This window comes from Plectropomus leopardus, chromosome 6, assembly GCF_008729295.1.
Source record: "Plectropomus leopardus isolate mb chromosome 6, YSFRI_Pleo_2.0, whole genome shotgun sequence".
In the NCBI taxonomy this organism is placed as follows: domain Eukaryota; kingdom Metazoa; phylum Chordata; class Actinopteri; order Perciformes; family Serranidae; genus Plectropomus; species Plectropomus leopardus.
In genome coordinates this window covers 18,412,242-18,430,345 of record NC_056468.1, presented here as the reverse complement: position 1 = coordinate 18,430,345, position 18,104 = coordinate 18,412,242, and the positions used below count along the sequence as shown (strand labels likewise).

The 18,104-nt window shown below is 40.1% G+C and overlaps 1 protein-coding gene across 2 annotated transcripts in view; it reads right to left on the bottom strand.

Moving 5' to 3' along the window:
• LOC121944013 (coronin-1C-A) overlaps positions 1-17,895 on the bottom strand; it is a 44,202-nt gene extending 26,307 nt beyond the window's left edge. The window contains exon 1 of one of the 2 annotated variants that reach the window (XM_042487662.1): positions 16,278-17,895. In XM_042487662.1, the coding sequence (XP_042343596.1) occupies positions 16,278-17,880 (1,603 nt within the window). In that variant the 5' untranslated portion in view covers positions 17,881-17,895. Of the gene's footprint in view, positions 1-14,067; positions 14,179-16,277 lie in introns of those variants that run through there. The other variant, XM_042487661.1, reaches the window with a different exon arrangement.
• Between the last annotated feature and the right edge of the window lie 209 nt (positions 17,896-18,104).

Genomic DNA, 18,104 nt, shown 5'->3' with positions numbered 1-18,104 from the left:
TCAGCTAAAATCTTCACCAAGACAAGAATCTGCTGGCAGACAAAAGAGCTTAGGAAAAATAAGCCCATTGAATAGCTACAAGCCCAAGTGCAGTGCTTAAAATAACAGACCATTTCCAAAGATAATGGAAAGCTGGCCAGTTTCAGATAAACGGCCAGAACTGAGGTCCAATCTAACCTACAACCTGAAGAAAGACAAAAGCTCTTAAGTGGTTTTGGAAGCTCCTCAAATCCTTTTTTTTTTTTTTTTGGACACAGCACATGGTAACCGTTTCCCAGCCTGAATCACCAACATGATAAAAGCACAGCACAGGATGTGGTATATGTTTTGGAGGTGGTTTTTCATTGAGTGTGTGTGTGTGTGTCTGTGTCTGTGTGTCTGTGTGTCTGTGTGTGTGCGCGCATACGCGCACCAGTGTGTGCGTGTGTGTAAAAGAGAGAGAGGGAGACAGAGCAAGAGGGAAACAAAGAGTGAGTGAGCGAGAAATGCTTGTATGGCATGTTTCCGACAGGACAACGATCACAACACAAGCAGGAAGTTCTTCCTGTCGGGATGTGGGAGTGTCCTAACAACTTCTCTGTAAAACACGTCAGTCATTACAACAGTTTGGTTTGGATGTTTGCAAACACTAACAGTGAGCTAAAAGAAAAAAAAGTTCAAATTAGATAAAGCAGTTAATGACACTTGAGTGTTTATCTTCCTTTAATTAAGGATTTTCAAGTTTTCACTAACTTACATAAGATTCTCTAAATCTTCCTCTAAATTTATCTGGATCAGAAGTGCATTTGTTGAGGAAACTGCAATGAATTCCTTCAGGAAAGGCTGACGCAGACCAAGAGCCATGTACCCACATCCGATTATAAACAGCATTCAGAAATCTGGGAAGATGCATTATGGTTAAAAAAAACTTTGACATACATACTTTTACCATACATAATCCGTTACTTTTCAAGTCTGTCAAAAATGGGATGAAGAAGAGTTCCTCTTCCTTAGGCAAGGGAAATTTTGTCATGAGGAGTGAGGCTTGTTTGCTCACCTTTGAAGCTACAAACTTGTCACATAATCTGGGTGGAATAGAAGCGGTATCGGAACAGACATCTAAATCAGTTACCTGTCTTGTGGGAGACATAAGGCCCTTTAGATTGCCTTTTCAAGGCAGAAATATTGCACCGTTATGCCACCTCACTGCTCTGTGTTAAAAGAATGATCGCAGAGTCAGGGGTGCCAGAGTGGTGTCACCTTTGAGCCAACAACAGAGGTACTAAAAGCACAGAGTCAAGGTCTTTGTGAAAGGGAGAGCCAGCAGGGCGGGATAATGGGTGGGACTACTGTTTTGTTTTGACTTCATGTTATGTGTGCGACCCACCACGGGAGAAGTGATCGCAGCTTGCAGTAGTCATCGCATATGGATCACAGGCCCCCCAAGTTAAAACAAATCAAAATCGTATTGTGGCATGCTTTTGATATCGGCACATATCGTATAGTTGTCCAAAGAATCGATATATTGTATTGTGATGGAACTGGTGATTTTCACCCCTAATGCTATATGATTTACACAAGTCAGATGTGATGGTACATCTGCCATCTCTACACAATATGCTGGTGTGCTCGCATAGCTATAAACTGATGCAATGGTGAATAGCCCAAGGTCATATGAAGTATCTACTGATTCTCTTGGCAAACATGTAACTCTTATACAGATACAGAAACAGAACAGATTGGGACCTCAGCCAACTACCCTTGTTAGACACAACCCAGAAGAACATGAATTTGACTTCTTGTGACTTCACGTCTTAAGACTTCAGGTCTGACCTGAGTTGATAAACAGCCAAAATTGAGTATGTTCTGTTCAAGGTTTTAGTTCCAATCAGGTATAGAAATGTACCACCATAGAAATCTTAATTTAAAACGTATTTAGTAACTAAGACAAAATTTATCTGTCCCATACTCTGTCTGAAACAACTGTTCAAAGACTAGCAGCACAGTGAAGGTGAATATATTTCACCATTGCTATTCCTCACTCTTATTTTAGGAAGTTCCAAATTATATTCAGCTACAAAATAAATCTGAAAAGCTGGAAATCATAACGCAGGTACAAAAAGTTGCTGCTATGGAGATGATACACTGTCTTGTCTAGTTGCAGAGGTGTGAACTGACAGGTTTTTAGGACGTTGCAGACTAGCACATTGCAAGTAGTTGTGAGTCTCTACTCGTCTTGTAGCAAATCTTTGGTCTGAGCTGGGCTTAAGGATGTGGCAATGGACCTGAATATATCATGAATATGGAGACTGCCTATCTGTCTATCATAAATGCTGACCTCTGAGTATACATCAGAGGGCTGAGTAGTAATATTCCTCTCCCCGCCTGGCTGCATCACTGAAAATGTCTCATGACTGCTCTCTTTGGCATGCTGCTCTCTGTGCTGGGTATCATACCAAGTCTTGTCTGCATTAGGTAAAGCCGACTGTAAAATAAACTTTCAGCAGTACAAAGTTGTGTCAAAGTAATAAATAAAAAAATAAAAGAGCAAAAAATTACTTTATGCCATGGGCAACTGCATGGGTGTTTGGTTGGCTGCAATCTGTCTCCAAGACATGTTTAGCAACACAGACATGCTGCTTAGCAACATCAGGGAAATACCAACACAGGAAAGAAACATAATACGAGAGTAAGCAATACAAACTAATGTCTTAAAAGGTTACTTATCATGTCAAAATACATACAGCTGTTAAACTTATTTATCTCTCTATGTTTAGAATTCATTGCCTGCAAAACCAGACCAAATTTAATAAGCTCAGGTTGCCCTACAAGATTTTAGTCTGGAAAACATTCATGGACAATGAACTGTGCTGCACAGCTGGAAGTAGGACCAAGCAGCAAACTATGGAAAGAGACTGAGATGATGATGAGAACAAGCAGAGCTTTATTTGGAGTTTTAACAGAGCACTGACACACTGTGTCTGAACTACTGAGTATTGTGAAGAATTACTTAGGCATAGTAAAAATAAAATGAAGCATGACTGCATGGCCTATTGCTCACCTGAAATGTGAACAGATTTTGGCAGACTAGAGTGAAATGGTGAAATGTGTCATTGCCAAACAGCCATATCTTTCTAGGTGGTAAAACTGTATGGTACCTTACCAAGACAGGTGCAGCAGTTTCATGATGATATTGTTGAGGTGAGCACTTTTCATTGATCAGTTTGTTGGATAAAGTCTGACCCCATCATCTGCAGAGTAATTCTTATTGATTACATACCTAACCCTCATAAATGTTATTAAGCCTTTCCCATTATCAAAACAGAACAACTAGTGAAATTATCCTGCTGTTCTTGGCTCTTAATTTGCAGCAGAATAGTACACTCTTTTATGCAGGGGAGCTTTATAAAATGTGCAGTTTTATCACCACAATAGTGTGAGTAGCCTTGACAAAACAATCACTGCATTCTTGAGTATGTCAAGTCTGGGCCTGCACAAAGATCTGCAGTCATACCATACTTAAGCTCCACAAACAGTAGGAAATACTAAATATCATATGCTATATCAACCACTCTGAAGGCTACAAATTAAAGCTGGTTTGGTCGTAATATGTGTAATATGATAGCTAAATTTGTGACCTCTGATACATTTACAGAAATAAGGCATCAATTAGTACTGTACATTATCACTAAAACTGTCAGCTTGGATATTAAACTTCTATGACAAGAAGGTAGGGCTATAATCAGCGAACACGCTGTCTGTTAGAGCAGACTGGGTGGGGTTGCAGCTGATTATGTAACACTAGGTGAGTTAGCCTTGTTGTGTGGTAGGGGTGTAAAAACACATTGATCAGGATTGACATATCAATTCAATGATCAATGATTCAAAAGTGACAACCTCAATGCGGGGTCCCCAGACATTTTTAACAATACATTTTCAAAACTTTTCCATTAGAATTTGCATGACTTTATTTAAGCATCTTGGAATGGGTAGGACTATATAATCATACAGCTACATAGTACATCATTAAACACATTTTCCAGGCATTTTGCCAACTTTATTGTTTCTTTGACATTCCCACGGTCAACTAGCTGCATGTGCCAATAGACTAGACTTGCACATATGGTCACTTAAAAAAAACATCTAAGTCATGCCTGTGATTTACACCCTTGCTATGTGGTAGTGGTGAATCCTGATTATCCTTTTTAGGAAGATGTCACCATTTCTTAGTCACTGGATGCTAGCCATGCTTAGCAGCCATTCAAAGATACACAGTAACAACAGAAAAGAAGAAATAACATTGTGTTTTTTTATACCATTGGGGAATTTGCTATATTATGTCAATCATTACATTTAGGTCAAGAGCAATGTACCTGCACATAAACCAATCACTGTTCTGATTATGTCCTGGACTAGGGACTTACAACAAACTCAAGCTGAAATGTTGATAACTTAAGGCTCAACACAAACCTACACTCATTTTTTAACACTCAAGACTCCATCACCTCAGTGCTACACATTACAAGACCTGTGTTGAGCCTCCCAGGCAAAACTTCCGCCAAGGTTTCAAACAAACCTCACCTCCCTCACTGGGAAGACAGCCATGGGCAAATGCCAAACAAAAACTCCCTTTTCCAGCAGGACTCTTATGTAAGATCATCATCTCTCATCCGCACCTGATGACCTGAGCCTGACACAACAAGCAAACCTACAAAGAGACCAGGGACGGCAGAAAATGAAGGTGGATGCTTGTTGTAAAGCTTGCTTATGGTTGGACACCTATTCCTTAAAGTAGCACATTTAGTTGCTGGTAATGCATGAAATTGTGTAAAATTTGATAGACCCACTGACAGGCATAGCTGTCCAATATTGTCTTCAATTTTATTGAAGCAAAGTGGCAGCTGGACCAAGCTGAGGTGCGATACAGTGCTTTGTGTAAAGCCCTATTCCAGCCACGGCTGAGCTGAAATACCTCAGCGGCAGCGATGTGAATGAGTGCACTCACAACCAAAGCTTTAAAAATGTCATGTCACTTCTGTTTATAAAAATGTGTTTGCATCTACAGGGTTCTGTGCCGTTCTAGACTATGAGGCAAAAGACATAAGCAAAAACTGAACTTTTAATTAGTCACAATCAATTTCAAAGTTTTGTGGTAACAGGTAGGATTTAAAGAGAAGCACACATGAAACAGAGGGAGAGGGTAACGGCCATTGTGCAGCAAGTCTGTAGTTTTTGTTTAAAATTGTTGCATGTTTAAAAAGTAAATACAACCTCACACTGTGTCAATCTTGTTTTCACACTGACTTGGAAACTTTCATCTGTTAAAATTTTAAGTTTTCTGCATTTTTCTGGCATTGTCGGAAGCCTTTAGAGAGTTATTTGACCATGAATCAGTGAAGAAAATGTCACATAGCCTGGTGGGGAACGTCTACAACAAGAGAGAAAAACAGGGCACACAGTATCTTTTCATAACTCAGATTGCTTACTTTCAACAAGTTGGGTAGTAATAATCAGGTGGATGATTATTACAAGGAGGAGGATGTGGATCGCACACATGCAGGCACTGTGACAATGTGGTGACAGAGAGGGAGGACAGCTCAGCCCCCTCAGCTGCAGTGCCAAATGCAAGACATGAGGAGAGAGTGGTGACAGCCAGGGAGGTAACTTCAGCGGAGGGAAGCAGGGGAGTAGAATTTGTCTTGTGTTGTAAATTTTCTCAGCAAATCAGACAACAGCACACATCAGACTCAGTGTGCATGGTTTGTTCACGTAAGTTTTTCTTTGGATGATGGATAAAAAAATTAAAAAGAAATCGCATCTGGGAAAAAAAACGTGTGCAAAAGAAATATCTATATATACAAACTTCTGTAATACTTAATAATAATTTCTACTGATAAAAACTGAACAATAAAGTGACATCTTTATCTCTCAATACTACATAATTTTTATATGAAAACACTAAAACCTCAACCAAAAGGCAGGAGCCAAATTAAAGAGTCAACACTGAATCCTGCAAATAAATTATTTAATATTCATCTTTTATGACCCAGCCCCTTTCACAAACATTAACGTCATCATGATCATGGCTGACATTTGCATGCAACAATGTCAGCAGGGGCTGTGTCGAGGCAGAAAAAGGCTGGCACCAGTCTTACAGCTTCAGACACACACCAGAGAGATAGAGACAGAGAGACAGAGAGCGATAGAGAGACAGAGATGGAGACACACCTTGGGGGAATGCTAGGCTACTCTCAGTGACACTCTCCTGAGATTTACAGCTCAGTGATCCAGCCCTAATTCAAGCAAAAAGACTGCAAGTATCTGTTGGGGCAAATCAGATGGAAGGAGAGCTATGTACCTTATTGCCTCTTGAGCCAGCAGAGCTGACCCTGATGTGCAGAGACAAAAGGAGGACCCCACAGCCTGAGGAAATGACCAACAGGAAATGGAACCAGTGTGACACAGTTTCTAGCATCCTTCACTGCATCTGACAATTCTGTTGAGGAGATGTGGGTCTTATGAAAAAATTGAGTGCCATACTTCCCTCTCATTGGTTATTCTGACCATACTTTAAGATAACAAACACATTATATTGTTGTGCTTAGGGCTGGGCGATATAACTAAAAATGTTATCACGATAGAAAATTTTCATTTGGTCGCTATCAGTAGTTATCTACCAAAAAAGTGAAATGATTATTTCTTTAAAGATTAAAAGCTGTTTTTCACTCCTAAGTGAAAATTTGGAGAATGTGCAGAGACAAGTAATATGTTGCATCCTCACTGACAGGAGACATTTAATGCTGCCTATACCTGCCACACTCAGTGATGTTCACATATTCCAATTAAAACATGGGGCAACCCCATTCTGCCAAAAGCTATTTGTAATCCAACTGTTTTTCATTGACAGGGCTCAAAGACAATGACATTATTACATGTTATTGCCCCACCCTGATGACAATGTCCCAGCAGTACTAAATAAACTGTTGTTTACAGAGACGTCACAAGACAAAACTTGGGCTTCTGGACACAGATGAGATTTACTAAACCGCTTACCTACAACACTTAGACAATTAGATCCCTGCTAGTACGGCAGATAACCAGCCTAACCAGGATTAAAACTCACTGCTTATTACGGCTCTGCTAAACTGAAAGATAATGGCTTGCTGTGGACAATTGCAAAACAAGAGTGAACTGTGTTTGCATAGACAAACTTTCTTTAGAAACACTTCATTTTCACCACCTTGTTCGGGGGGGGGGATTTCATTGCGTACTTGGTGAGTGAGATGTGACATAACATGAAAATCCTGGCTGCAAATCAGGATGAGCTGATGTGGGAGAGGGCGGGCCAGGACAGGAGAATTAGAGCAGAATTATGGCAAAGCCTAAACAGTCTACACAACACAGTTATTTTAGAAAACTGCTGCAGACTGTGTACTTCTGTATACTACAACTGCATTTATGTATCTCCATTAATATTCCATAAACTTTTAACATAATACATGGCACATTTAAATATATATTTGAGATACTTCTTTCTGGGGTTGTTATCCTGAAGGGGTATTGGCTGTAATGTTGACAGAACATAGACCTGTTTCTCACAACAGGTTGAGCTTAACTTGACAGCAAAATCCACAGCCTTCATGTGAATCCAGAGAGACACTAACAAGAAAAATAAGTGACCATAAACCACTAATTTTCAGAGTAACAGTTTGTCTTTTTGTTTGTTTCCTAGCCGTAGAAAAGCTGAAGACATAGTGGTAGCTACATGTGCAATAAAACAACTGTCTTGACATGGCATGGAGTCTAAAGCTCAGGTCGGGCGGGCAGGGCTGAGATGCTTCTCCTAAATTCAGCAGAGAGGAGAGACAGACTGCAGGGTGCGCTTCGTGTAGCTCTGCATATAAACATCTGTCTGACAGCTGACTTAACAGAAAGAATTGGATGCTCTATAAGCTTAACATTCCCGATTAAAATAAAAAAAAAATATTGAATGGTCCCCAATCTGATGTTTGAGATCAGATGGGGACATCCATAGTATTTAACTGTTTAAAAGTTTCATATTAGAACTTAACAGCCAGTAGAGGTCACAGAATTATCTTTCCCACACTTTTCTATCCCTGTCACCCCACGCCACCAACACACACACACACACACTCACACACACTCACACACACACACACACACACACACACACACACACACACACACACACGAGTGATGTCGCCTCAGTGCTCCCTATACACTGGCTGCTTTTTGCCTTTTGTCACCAAGACCGCATGAGACGCCACCTAAATCCCCTTCCTGTAACCAGGGCCACGGACCACCATTGTAATCAGATTCCAGCTACATTCCAGTGCTTTTTTGTTACAATGAGATAAGGTGTTGTTTTTTCACCTCTCTTCCACCCCAAGTGACCATGCAGCCTGTGCTCTGCTCAATTTAAATAACACTGGAACACAATACATCACGCACCAGTGTTTCAAGGAATGCTATTGTATTATTTTATACTTTATAGGAAATGAGATTTGCAGACAGGGGAGCAACATGGCTAAAAGGCAAACTCATTGCTCGGTAAGACCCAGACAAGACCGATTACCAGGTCCAATCAAATTCTGGGTAAAGGTTATGAACATCATATCAATAATAGCAAGTAGTGTGTAAGACATTTATAGAAAACAGTATTTCAAAACCAGAGTTTGAATGATGAGGTTTGGCCAACTTCCTAATTCCAAAACAGGGAACACAGACTCCTTGGATTTCAGACATAGGAAACATAAATGTCAGAACATGTCTGCATGTTTAGAGTGATCCTGACCATGCCTTAAAATGTACTCCAGCACAAACCCTTCTCCCAACTGTGAGACTTAAAAGACTAACTCCTAAACTACTTATCCTACTTAAAAGTCAAGGTTTAAAAAGAGACTACTTTAAAATCCTATTAAATGACTCACAACAGGAAAAGCTCTAGTTTCATATGAGTGTTTGTGTCGGGTTACTTTAGTATCTACAGCAACACAACCTGAACATTTAACCTCTGCCTTTCGCTTGCTTCTTTCCTATCAGGTGATCAACACAACCAACACCACAAGAGGACAATGAAACAACCCAACCTATTGTTCAATAAAACACACAAAAAAACTTTTAAAGATTCCAGCTTGAGAGTACAAAGCATGTCCCGTCCTCTTCCTGATCAGCTACTTCCCCCTCCCCCAATGAGCAATGTACAAACCAGTGCTCCATTTCAGCAGATGTTGTCAGCTGTGGTGGGAGAGACCAGTGGAAGAAATGGTATTAGGCTGTGTGTATCTGCTGGAGCTGCAACGCTACGATGCTGAAAGAGGTTGATCAAAACAGGAGATGGCGTCTGAACTTCATCTTTGATTGAAATTTTTATCAAACATGTCTCTATAAACCCTAATGACATAAATACAAGAGGGGGGAAATCATACACCCCATACGTGAAACAAAAAAGCTGAGATGGACAACTATTAAGACTTATATATTTAACATATATATGGGGTATGGGTTTGTATTCTTACAGACCTTTGATGGTGACACTAAGTTTGGGCAATGACAATAAAATTTGGCGCCTTGAAAAAAGAAACACTGGCACTGGAAAAAAGTTCCACTGTAAAATAAAGCACAGACATTGAAAATTGAAGTATTAAATGCTAAAAAAATATACTTATGTGTATTACAATGATTATCTCCTGATCTTTCCATCATGACACTTTTGAACAACTTTTTGGGAGGTTTTATGTAAATTATGCTGTCTTTGCCCCTCCACCCACGCAAAAACAGTAGGCAAACTGAAAAATAATCAGGATAAATAAAAACTTAAATCACAATACAGGAATATATATAAGTAATATAATTTTCAATACCTCTTAATTTTCTGTAGAAATTTTCTTCACATGCACTGTTTCTTTTTTCAATGCTAAATTTTACTGTCAATGCAAAAACTGACGGTCACTGTTCATATTCTTAAACAATTCCATATTATTTGAAAAGAAATTGTTTGTTGTCTACTGTGCAAGCAATTAGCAGCACAGATTTAGGCATGTGATCCCCTTCATCCTGAGGCTGGTGCAAACAAACACACTAACATGCCAAGCAGGTGGTTGGATAATAAGATGTTTCTTCCCACCTGTCCTCAAAGATAACAATCGGACATCTTGTCTGGAAAAAACTGTAGCACATAAAACCCATAGTTAAAATTAATCATAAATCTGTTGAATTTTTGAGTTGTGGCCAGTCGTTCAGACTCTTCTTGAAAGTGTGGACTGAGATAACATCTTGCCCAGACAGGACTGGACACAAACTGAGGTATGTCAGACATGTTAAAAGAATGCACTTTGAGTCCATCTGAGTTGAAGATGCCAAACTGTTGATCAAATATTCATTTTTTTTCCACATGATTACGGATTCCCCCAGCAGACGGATATGAGGACAAACTCTAACAGGGCCGATATCACACTGCTGCTGGACTACTTTCTATCTTACGTACACATTCCTTAGTCCACAAACCAGAGCCCAAGCCTGAACCCACTTCTTAAAGGGAAAATTTAACAATTTTAAACCAGCTTTGAAATAAATTAATTTGGGTAATATGTGTAGATGAACTGTGGTAATCTTTCATCCATCTCACCAGTGCCCAAATATCCCTCCTTTCCCCTTGGTGAAATTCTGCCAAATTACGTTATTTACTTCATTTGGAGAAGTTCTGCTGATTCTTGGGTATGTTGCTGGAAATACAGGCTGGACTCCGCATTTCTTAGTGTCCGCCAACCGCTGCCAACCTTGCTGCTGCCACCATTTACAGTATACAGCTGATCAAGAGACGCACCGGCCCCTCTCTTTATTTCTCAAACTCGGACTGAAATCTGATTAAACGGTAAAACTAGGCAGTGTTGATCGAATATAAGTCAAGATTTTGTTACTGCACAGTCTTTGTCTTGCCTACATTTTTTCAGGAACATATTTTAACACCCCGTTTCGCTGTAATGGCAAGAGTTTGTGAACAGGAAGTGGGTGCCACACTGCTTCCTGCACAGTGAAAATGGAAGCCAAAAAAACAGAGATCAAATTGTAAAACTAGGTGGTAATGATCAAATATGAACCAAGATTCTGCTACTGCTTTGCATATTTCTTGCCGCAAACGTTTTCAGACACATGTTTTAGTCTACCGTTTAACTGTAATACGAGATCCAGACGGCCGCCATTGTTTCACACGGACCATTCAACATAACGCCAGGCGCACAGCATTCCAGTAGTTGTAGGATTTTTACCACCTGAGCAGAAGCATCCTTTTTCTCTGTTTTCTCTGGTCATGTATCAACAATATCAAAACTAATTGTGTCTTTCTACTGCAGAAACGGCCTAATTTTATGTGAGGCCCTTTTTTTTATATCTGTGCATTACTTCTTTTGACTATTTCAGTAATAAACAATAACTTCACATGCCAATGAGGGAACAGCTGGGCTTTTCCAGACCTCCGTCAACACTGATGGAATAAGTGGAATGGATATATTGGATACTGGAGACAAATCTTAACAATCTTCCTGAAACCAATTCAAAATGTTAAACATGCACTCGTGAGTTCACCACAGCCCACATCAGCATTCTCTGCTTCAGCTGATAGGAACCAACTCTCACATCTCATGCTTATTTCCCTCTGCTTCCTGACCCACTTCCTCTCTCTGCTCTGCCATATGAAGGCAGGCTACACACTTCCAACGGCCTTGTACTGCGGCACAACCAGCAGAGGTTGATGCGTCTGGAATGGTTAACAAGCCCAAACACAGCTGTAATACTGCTGACTGTCGACCCTGGGGTCACTCTGTCAGCCTTCACCTGCTCTGCATCCCACTGCGAGTCTCGGCGAGGGAAACTCCCGCAACCCCAAAGCGGATTACACAAGGGACCCTAAGTAACCTTGTTCAAGACAGGGGCTAAATATGCAAATTGTGTTGCCCTTTTGGCACACCAACCAATGGTCATTGGTGGAGTACAGATGGAGGGGTCACACAGAGAACTATTTAGGTCATCACCCAGCCACTGCAGGGACTATTTACAACTAAGATGTCTTAAACGCCTGTAATGATCTCCCCAAAACCCTCTGTTTTTGATACTTTTTAAAAATTGCTTTTCCAGAATGGTGCTGCTATTTGCGAATCACATTACTAACAGTACAAAGGCAGAGCAAAGGCAACACTTGTGACCATGTCACTAGTCAATTAATTGATTAGCTGAGGAGCAGAAAATGAACTAATAGATTATTTCAGACATTTTATCAACTGCCAACTCTCTGGTTGTAGCTACTCAGATGTGAGGATTTGCTGCTTTTCTGTTTTGTATCATGACGCTACTTAAATATGTATGGGCTTTGGCAAATCAGGGCATTTGAAGACATCATCTTCAGCAGTAATAGCTCTGGAAGGACAACATCCTTTTATTTCACCTTTAACCCTTTTTTGTGCTGTGTTCAGACACCTTTCACAAGTATTTAAACTTTTGAACCCCAAGCACACTGGTTTGATCTAATGTCCTGCAAACTGCAAGATTGAGTAGATTCAGAAATTTTAAAAGACAGGACAAACTGTTAAAGAAACCAATATTTACAATTATCATAATTCCATAATTTTTTTTATTATTTTACAGAATAACGTTTTTAAAGTCATTTCCTTGTTTGTTTTGCTATTGTTTTTTCCCTTTTTTAAAGTTATTTTTAATTAAAAAGAAATCCTAATAAAAATCAGAGGAAACTGATTTTTTTGGCCAATTTTCAGGTAGGTTTTTTTTGCAACTTTCTAACATTTATTTGTCTTTTTTGGGTCATTTCTTCTTAAGTTGCTCATTGCCTTTTGAAACAAATGAAGCCAATTTGCTCAGGTTTCAAAGTGTAGATAGTGTATGATTAATCAAAAAATAAACAAATAATTAATAATACTGATTAGACAGCCCTAAACTGACACACTCCGAGATTATTTCCCTGTCAGGACTTTCATTAGTAGTCACACTCAATTTAATAACAACATATGTGGTCCAGTTGTGGAAACTTTAATAAAACACTACGCAGATTAGACTAATCTGGCAATAAAGTGACTTTGAATACAAGCAACACTGATAGTAAATACTCTACCCTGCATTAATCTGACTTGAACAAAATTAAACTAAACTCTTGTTCTGCTGCAAAATGACTTTAATTAAAAACAGCTGTCTACGTGACACTAATAGACTCAGCAACACACTCAGGTGCAGTACAGCGGTGTTTCTGCTTTCCGTCATTAATTATAACTTTTATAAAAGCTTAAGGTGGTTATCTGCACAGATTCTGCATAACTTCATGCTAACATTTCGGCACGTGTTCAGACCAAACAAGCAGAGCTGGTGGAGGACATGGTGATAATGCGTTTGGGTAACATATTTTCTAGCATGAAAGCAGCGACTATGCTATATGACCCTTTCCCATTTATCTTCCATACCAGTGTGTTAGTGGGTCAAATCTGAACCTGGCATCTGGATGAATATTGCGGATATTGGAATTAAATGAAAGAGCTGACAAAAAAATATTTGTCTCTACAAAATAAAGAGTTATTTCTTGGATATTTGTATGCTTGGAGGCGATTGTTCAGCCAGTATTCATTCAGGGTGCCAGGGGCCAGGGCGCGGTTGTGCTGCCTGCACCTCCGTGTATGTGGATCTATCGTTTCTGAGATAAGTTTTCCTGCCGCACTGTGGTTAGCTACCCCACCCCGTTCAATAACGTGCAACGACACATTCATGTCGGGAATTATCCACCAAACCCCACAAACGGGAGCAAAAAAACTCGCTTGAAACCAGCATTTGCTTTCGTAATCGGTTAGAAACTTTTTTGGCATTGTCAGTTAACCGCCGTTGAAAGCTAGTGCTAGCTAAAAAAAAAAAAAAAAAAACAGTCCCACTGACTATCCCGATTCATTTTAGCTAGCGCATGCACTTTCCTGTCTGGACGGCTGAAACATGGAAAAACGAAAACCGCTGAAACCGATTTAAAAGTTAAAGGGCAAAGAAACACATGACAAACAAGCCACATAATCTATAACCTACCTTCTGTGAGGAAAATGAAAGTATTCCCGAAAGCCGAATGATATAACACAGCCCAACGCTTAACCACTGATTCCTCCCTCTGCCGGAGCCGCTGCTATGCTGCTGACACCGCGCGAGCTGTGAGCTCTTTCCCGACTCTGACGCTAGTCCCGCCCCCTGACTTTGCTTAGCGTGACCTGAGTGGATCAGTGGCTCTTGACGGACAGCTCTAAGAGCCAATCACAGTGACATATTGGACAACAAGAAGCAGGACTCACGCCTGCTGTCTTCAGGTTCTCAGTTATCAAAATAAAAAAAAAAAGAACTAAAAAAAAGCTACCAAAAATTTAAAATCTTTCCAGTGAATTTTATAATTTCCAGATATGTTGATGTTGATAACTCTTGTTCTATCTGTGGACATGATGATGAGACTTCAATCCACTTATTCTTTCAGTGTAGAATATCAATGAATTTTTGGTATGATTTTTTTCCCCATTTTTTTTTTCAAATTCAGTTTTTGCATTCAGTTTATAGTAGTGGCTCAACTAAATGTTCACCAGAGTGTCTGCTTTATGGAAAAAGAAAATGAAACCCCCCCCCAAAAAAATCCCACTAACTTGCCCCACTAATTGTGTAAGTTGTTACACAACCTGGGGTATGTCTTAACAATAAGAGTGAAGTATTAAAAATCACAAAAATAAAACAAAAATACACTTACTTAAACAAACACATACACTAATAACCACATCATACTAGGTCTAACTCACTAATGTGGACCTATCAGATGCTTAGTACCTCACATGGAGTGAGTCCAAAAGTCAAGTCTGCTGCCTCAGTCAAGTAACCAGTAAAATAAATCCTGTTGCTGCGTACTGAAGACTTTTTGATGGCTGTGATATCCCAGACAGGGCAACTGTTTTGATCCTCTTTCTCTCATGCTTTCCATTTAGGCCTATTTGTTTATTTAATACAATTTATTCATTCATTAAATTATTTTTTTGCAATATCTGTTTAGTGTCACATGACAGATACAACGTTCTTTGGAACAGAACTTATTCTCTTTCCCTGCCTCAAGCACACGCTTATTTACTATTATCTCCCTCTTATATTGCAGTCATATCATTTAGAAAAAGTGCACTTTTACTCACACAAAATATATACATATATTCTTATCCAACAGCATTATGGAGCAACTAAGGGACTGTTCCTTAATTGTGAAAATGGAGGAGGTGGTGCAAAACAAGTCCCTAAATAAGCCAAGAGGGCCCATGACATACACTGTATATATTGTACATTATTCTAAATTCAGCTGAGGCTATACTGATTTGTGTGGTAGAGTGCGTTTATGCATCTGTTCATGTACATGCAGCTTTGAGTGAGTGGGTGTGAATTTATGGATACCAGATATTTGGATATTAACACAAGTGTACATGTCTGAGTGATTCTATGAGAGGAAGTGATTCCTTTATTCTCTTAGATTTTTTTTAAGGCCGATTTCTTTAACTTCTATTGTCTATGATAATACAACAGCTATAATATGCTATATTATATAATATGCTGATAGTAAATAAGTAGATTCACCGTACACAAGAAGGTTAAATTGCTTGTTGATTGTTTTAAAAGAAGACTGCCTTCCTCTCTGCAGTGAATCTACTTATTTACTATCAGTCTGATGTTTCATGCCATCACCTGCACCAAATTATAAGGACTAACAGTGCTGTGCACGGGGGATATCCTTTTGAATGAGCTACAATATGCAGTTTGTGACACACAGTGAAATAATAGAACATCCTTGCACAACATTTTTGTTCTTGATATCATTTTCAAAAACATTCCTACATTTCTCCTGGAGAACACAATGTACCACAAGTGTACTACAGTGCCACAAGATGGCATCATTTCACACATGCAGAGTGATACAGACCTTTGACAGAAGAAAACAGCTGTATTCCATCATCTAATCTATTTTTTCCCTCACCCTCCTTTAGCCCTGTAGATGAGGGTTGATGCAAGTGTTTGTGGTGGATCTGGCAGCCCACACTGTCATGTCAGGAAAGCAGACTTCACTGGTTATTTTTTTCTTTAAATTACAAATGACTCACTGATTCATTTACCTGTTATCCCTCAAGATGAGTCCTCCACAGATTAAACACATTTGATACTACAGTATACAGTGTATATATATATATATATATATATATATATTGCTGTGAGATAGATTTTACCCTTACCTCTTCTCACCGATGGCTTCCTTTCAATAGCCTTGTCTGGGGATTTCTGAGCTGAGTCGAAAGCCGCCTTCATCTGTGCCACCTTCACAAACTGGCCCTGCTCTTCAGGCTTGACTTCAGCTGGCTTTGGCCTCTCCTGGTGCTGCAGCTTTTCATGCAGTTGAATGGACTCCTTTATGAGTTCAGACACCGGCCTGGATCTAGGAGTGCTTTGGGATTTATCTCTCTTTATGACTCTGTCATCTCCCTCTTTGCCAGGTTGTTCATCAGGTTGGCGCGTCATTGTATTGTCTGTGCTGCGTGTCATATAGAGATCCTGCCTCATGGCCTGGTGGCTTTCCTCTGAGGGGACTGCATCGACTGCAACCAAAACTGAGCCAGCATCCACAGCTGTTGCAGCAGTGTCCTCACCGGAGTCCTTCTTCCTCCTCACAGATTGAGAATCTGAGGATGCTGTGCGCTCGCTGTCACTCTTTATTTGTACAGGTAGTCTTATAGATTCGGTGTCTGCTGTCTCAGCAATAAATAAATGGCATGAGTCTGCAATTTGTCCATCACTTTTTGTGGGTGAGGACTTCACACCAGATTCTGATAAAGGTGCAGATTTCTCATTGATCACATCACTAACCTCACATGACGTTCTCTCAAGTGAGACAGCTGACTGTATGTTGTCTGAGGACAGGTTTTTAAAGGGGCGCATGTTTGGTTTTGTCTCCACATCTTTACTGACTGAAGCATCTGTTGAGCTGATGTTCTCTGCACTCTGACAGTCAGCTTTGGAAGAATTGGATTTGGATTTTGTGCGCGAGCTCTCATGCATAGTATTTACAGGCTGAAAACAATCTGAGTTGAGAGATCTATGAGCAGCGTCCATCTGTTTCATGTCCACATCCTTAATGCGATGACCTTTGGTTGCATTCTTTTCTTTGGGTGATTTCTCTTTCGTCCTCTTCACGTCACATACCGGTGAAGGCATATTTAAATCTGACTGATGGATTTTATCAGCCGATGGCTCTGTTTCTGTGTTATCAAGGGTCTTCTTTGCAGTGACATCTTTGTCATTTATGTCAACCTCTTTTATCTTTGAAAGAGCTTGGTTTGTCTCCTTTCTATCTCTTTTCAGGAGCTTCTCCAAAATAGAACTGGGTTCACTGGCTGGATCATCAGCGTCAGTGACTTTTAATTTTGTTGAAGAGAAGTCGTTCCAAACTGGCTTTACCTTACGTGCCTCCTCCTTTGTATCTGTTCTCTCTTTGGGAGGTCTACAGTGAATGGTATCACTCACTTCCAATAAAGACTCTTTCTGCAGACTGTTTTTCAAAGGATGTTGAGGCTGAGCTGTAGGCGGTTCCTTCCTCTCACTGAAGTGGCCCACTGTTCCTGTACAGAGTTTAACATCTTCAGCTTCGGCTATGACAGTGTCATACTGATCTAGTTGAACAGACGGCACCAGCTCACTTCCTGCATGAGCTCCACATTTTCCCATCTTTGTTATCACTGAGTTTGCATCTTCTGAGGCAACAGCAGAGTCAGACCTTTTATATGAGAAGTTTTCATCATGGGTCTCCTCATGTTGGACGCTTTCCTCATCCTGATTCTCCATCTTGATCTTTAAGGATGTGCGAAGCTCTTCCTCAGTCTTTTTCTCTTCTCTTTTGATTTGATGAAACAGCTTGTGTGCTCCAGCTCTTTCTTCAATCCTTGCACTTCTCTTTTGGTTCTTGTCCGTCTCCTGTTGATCCAGCGGAGCGGTCCTGCCTCCTCCTCCTCCCTCCTTTCCTGCAGCCCCTCCCTGTCTCACCTCCTGTGCAGCGAAAGGGCTCACCG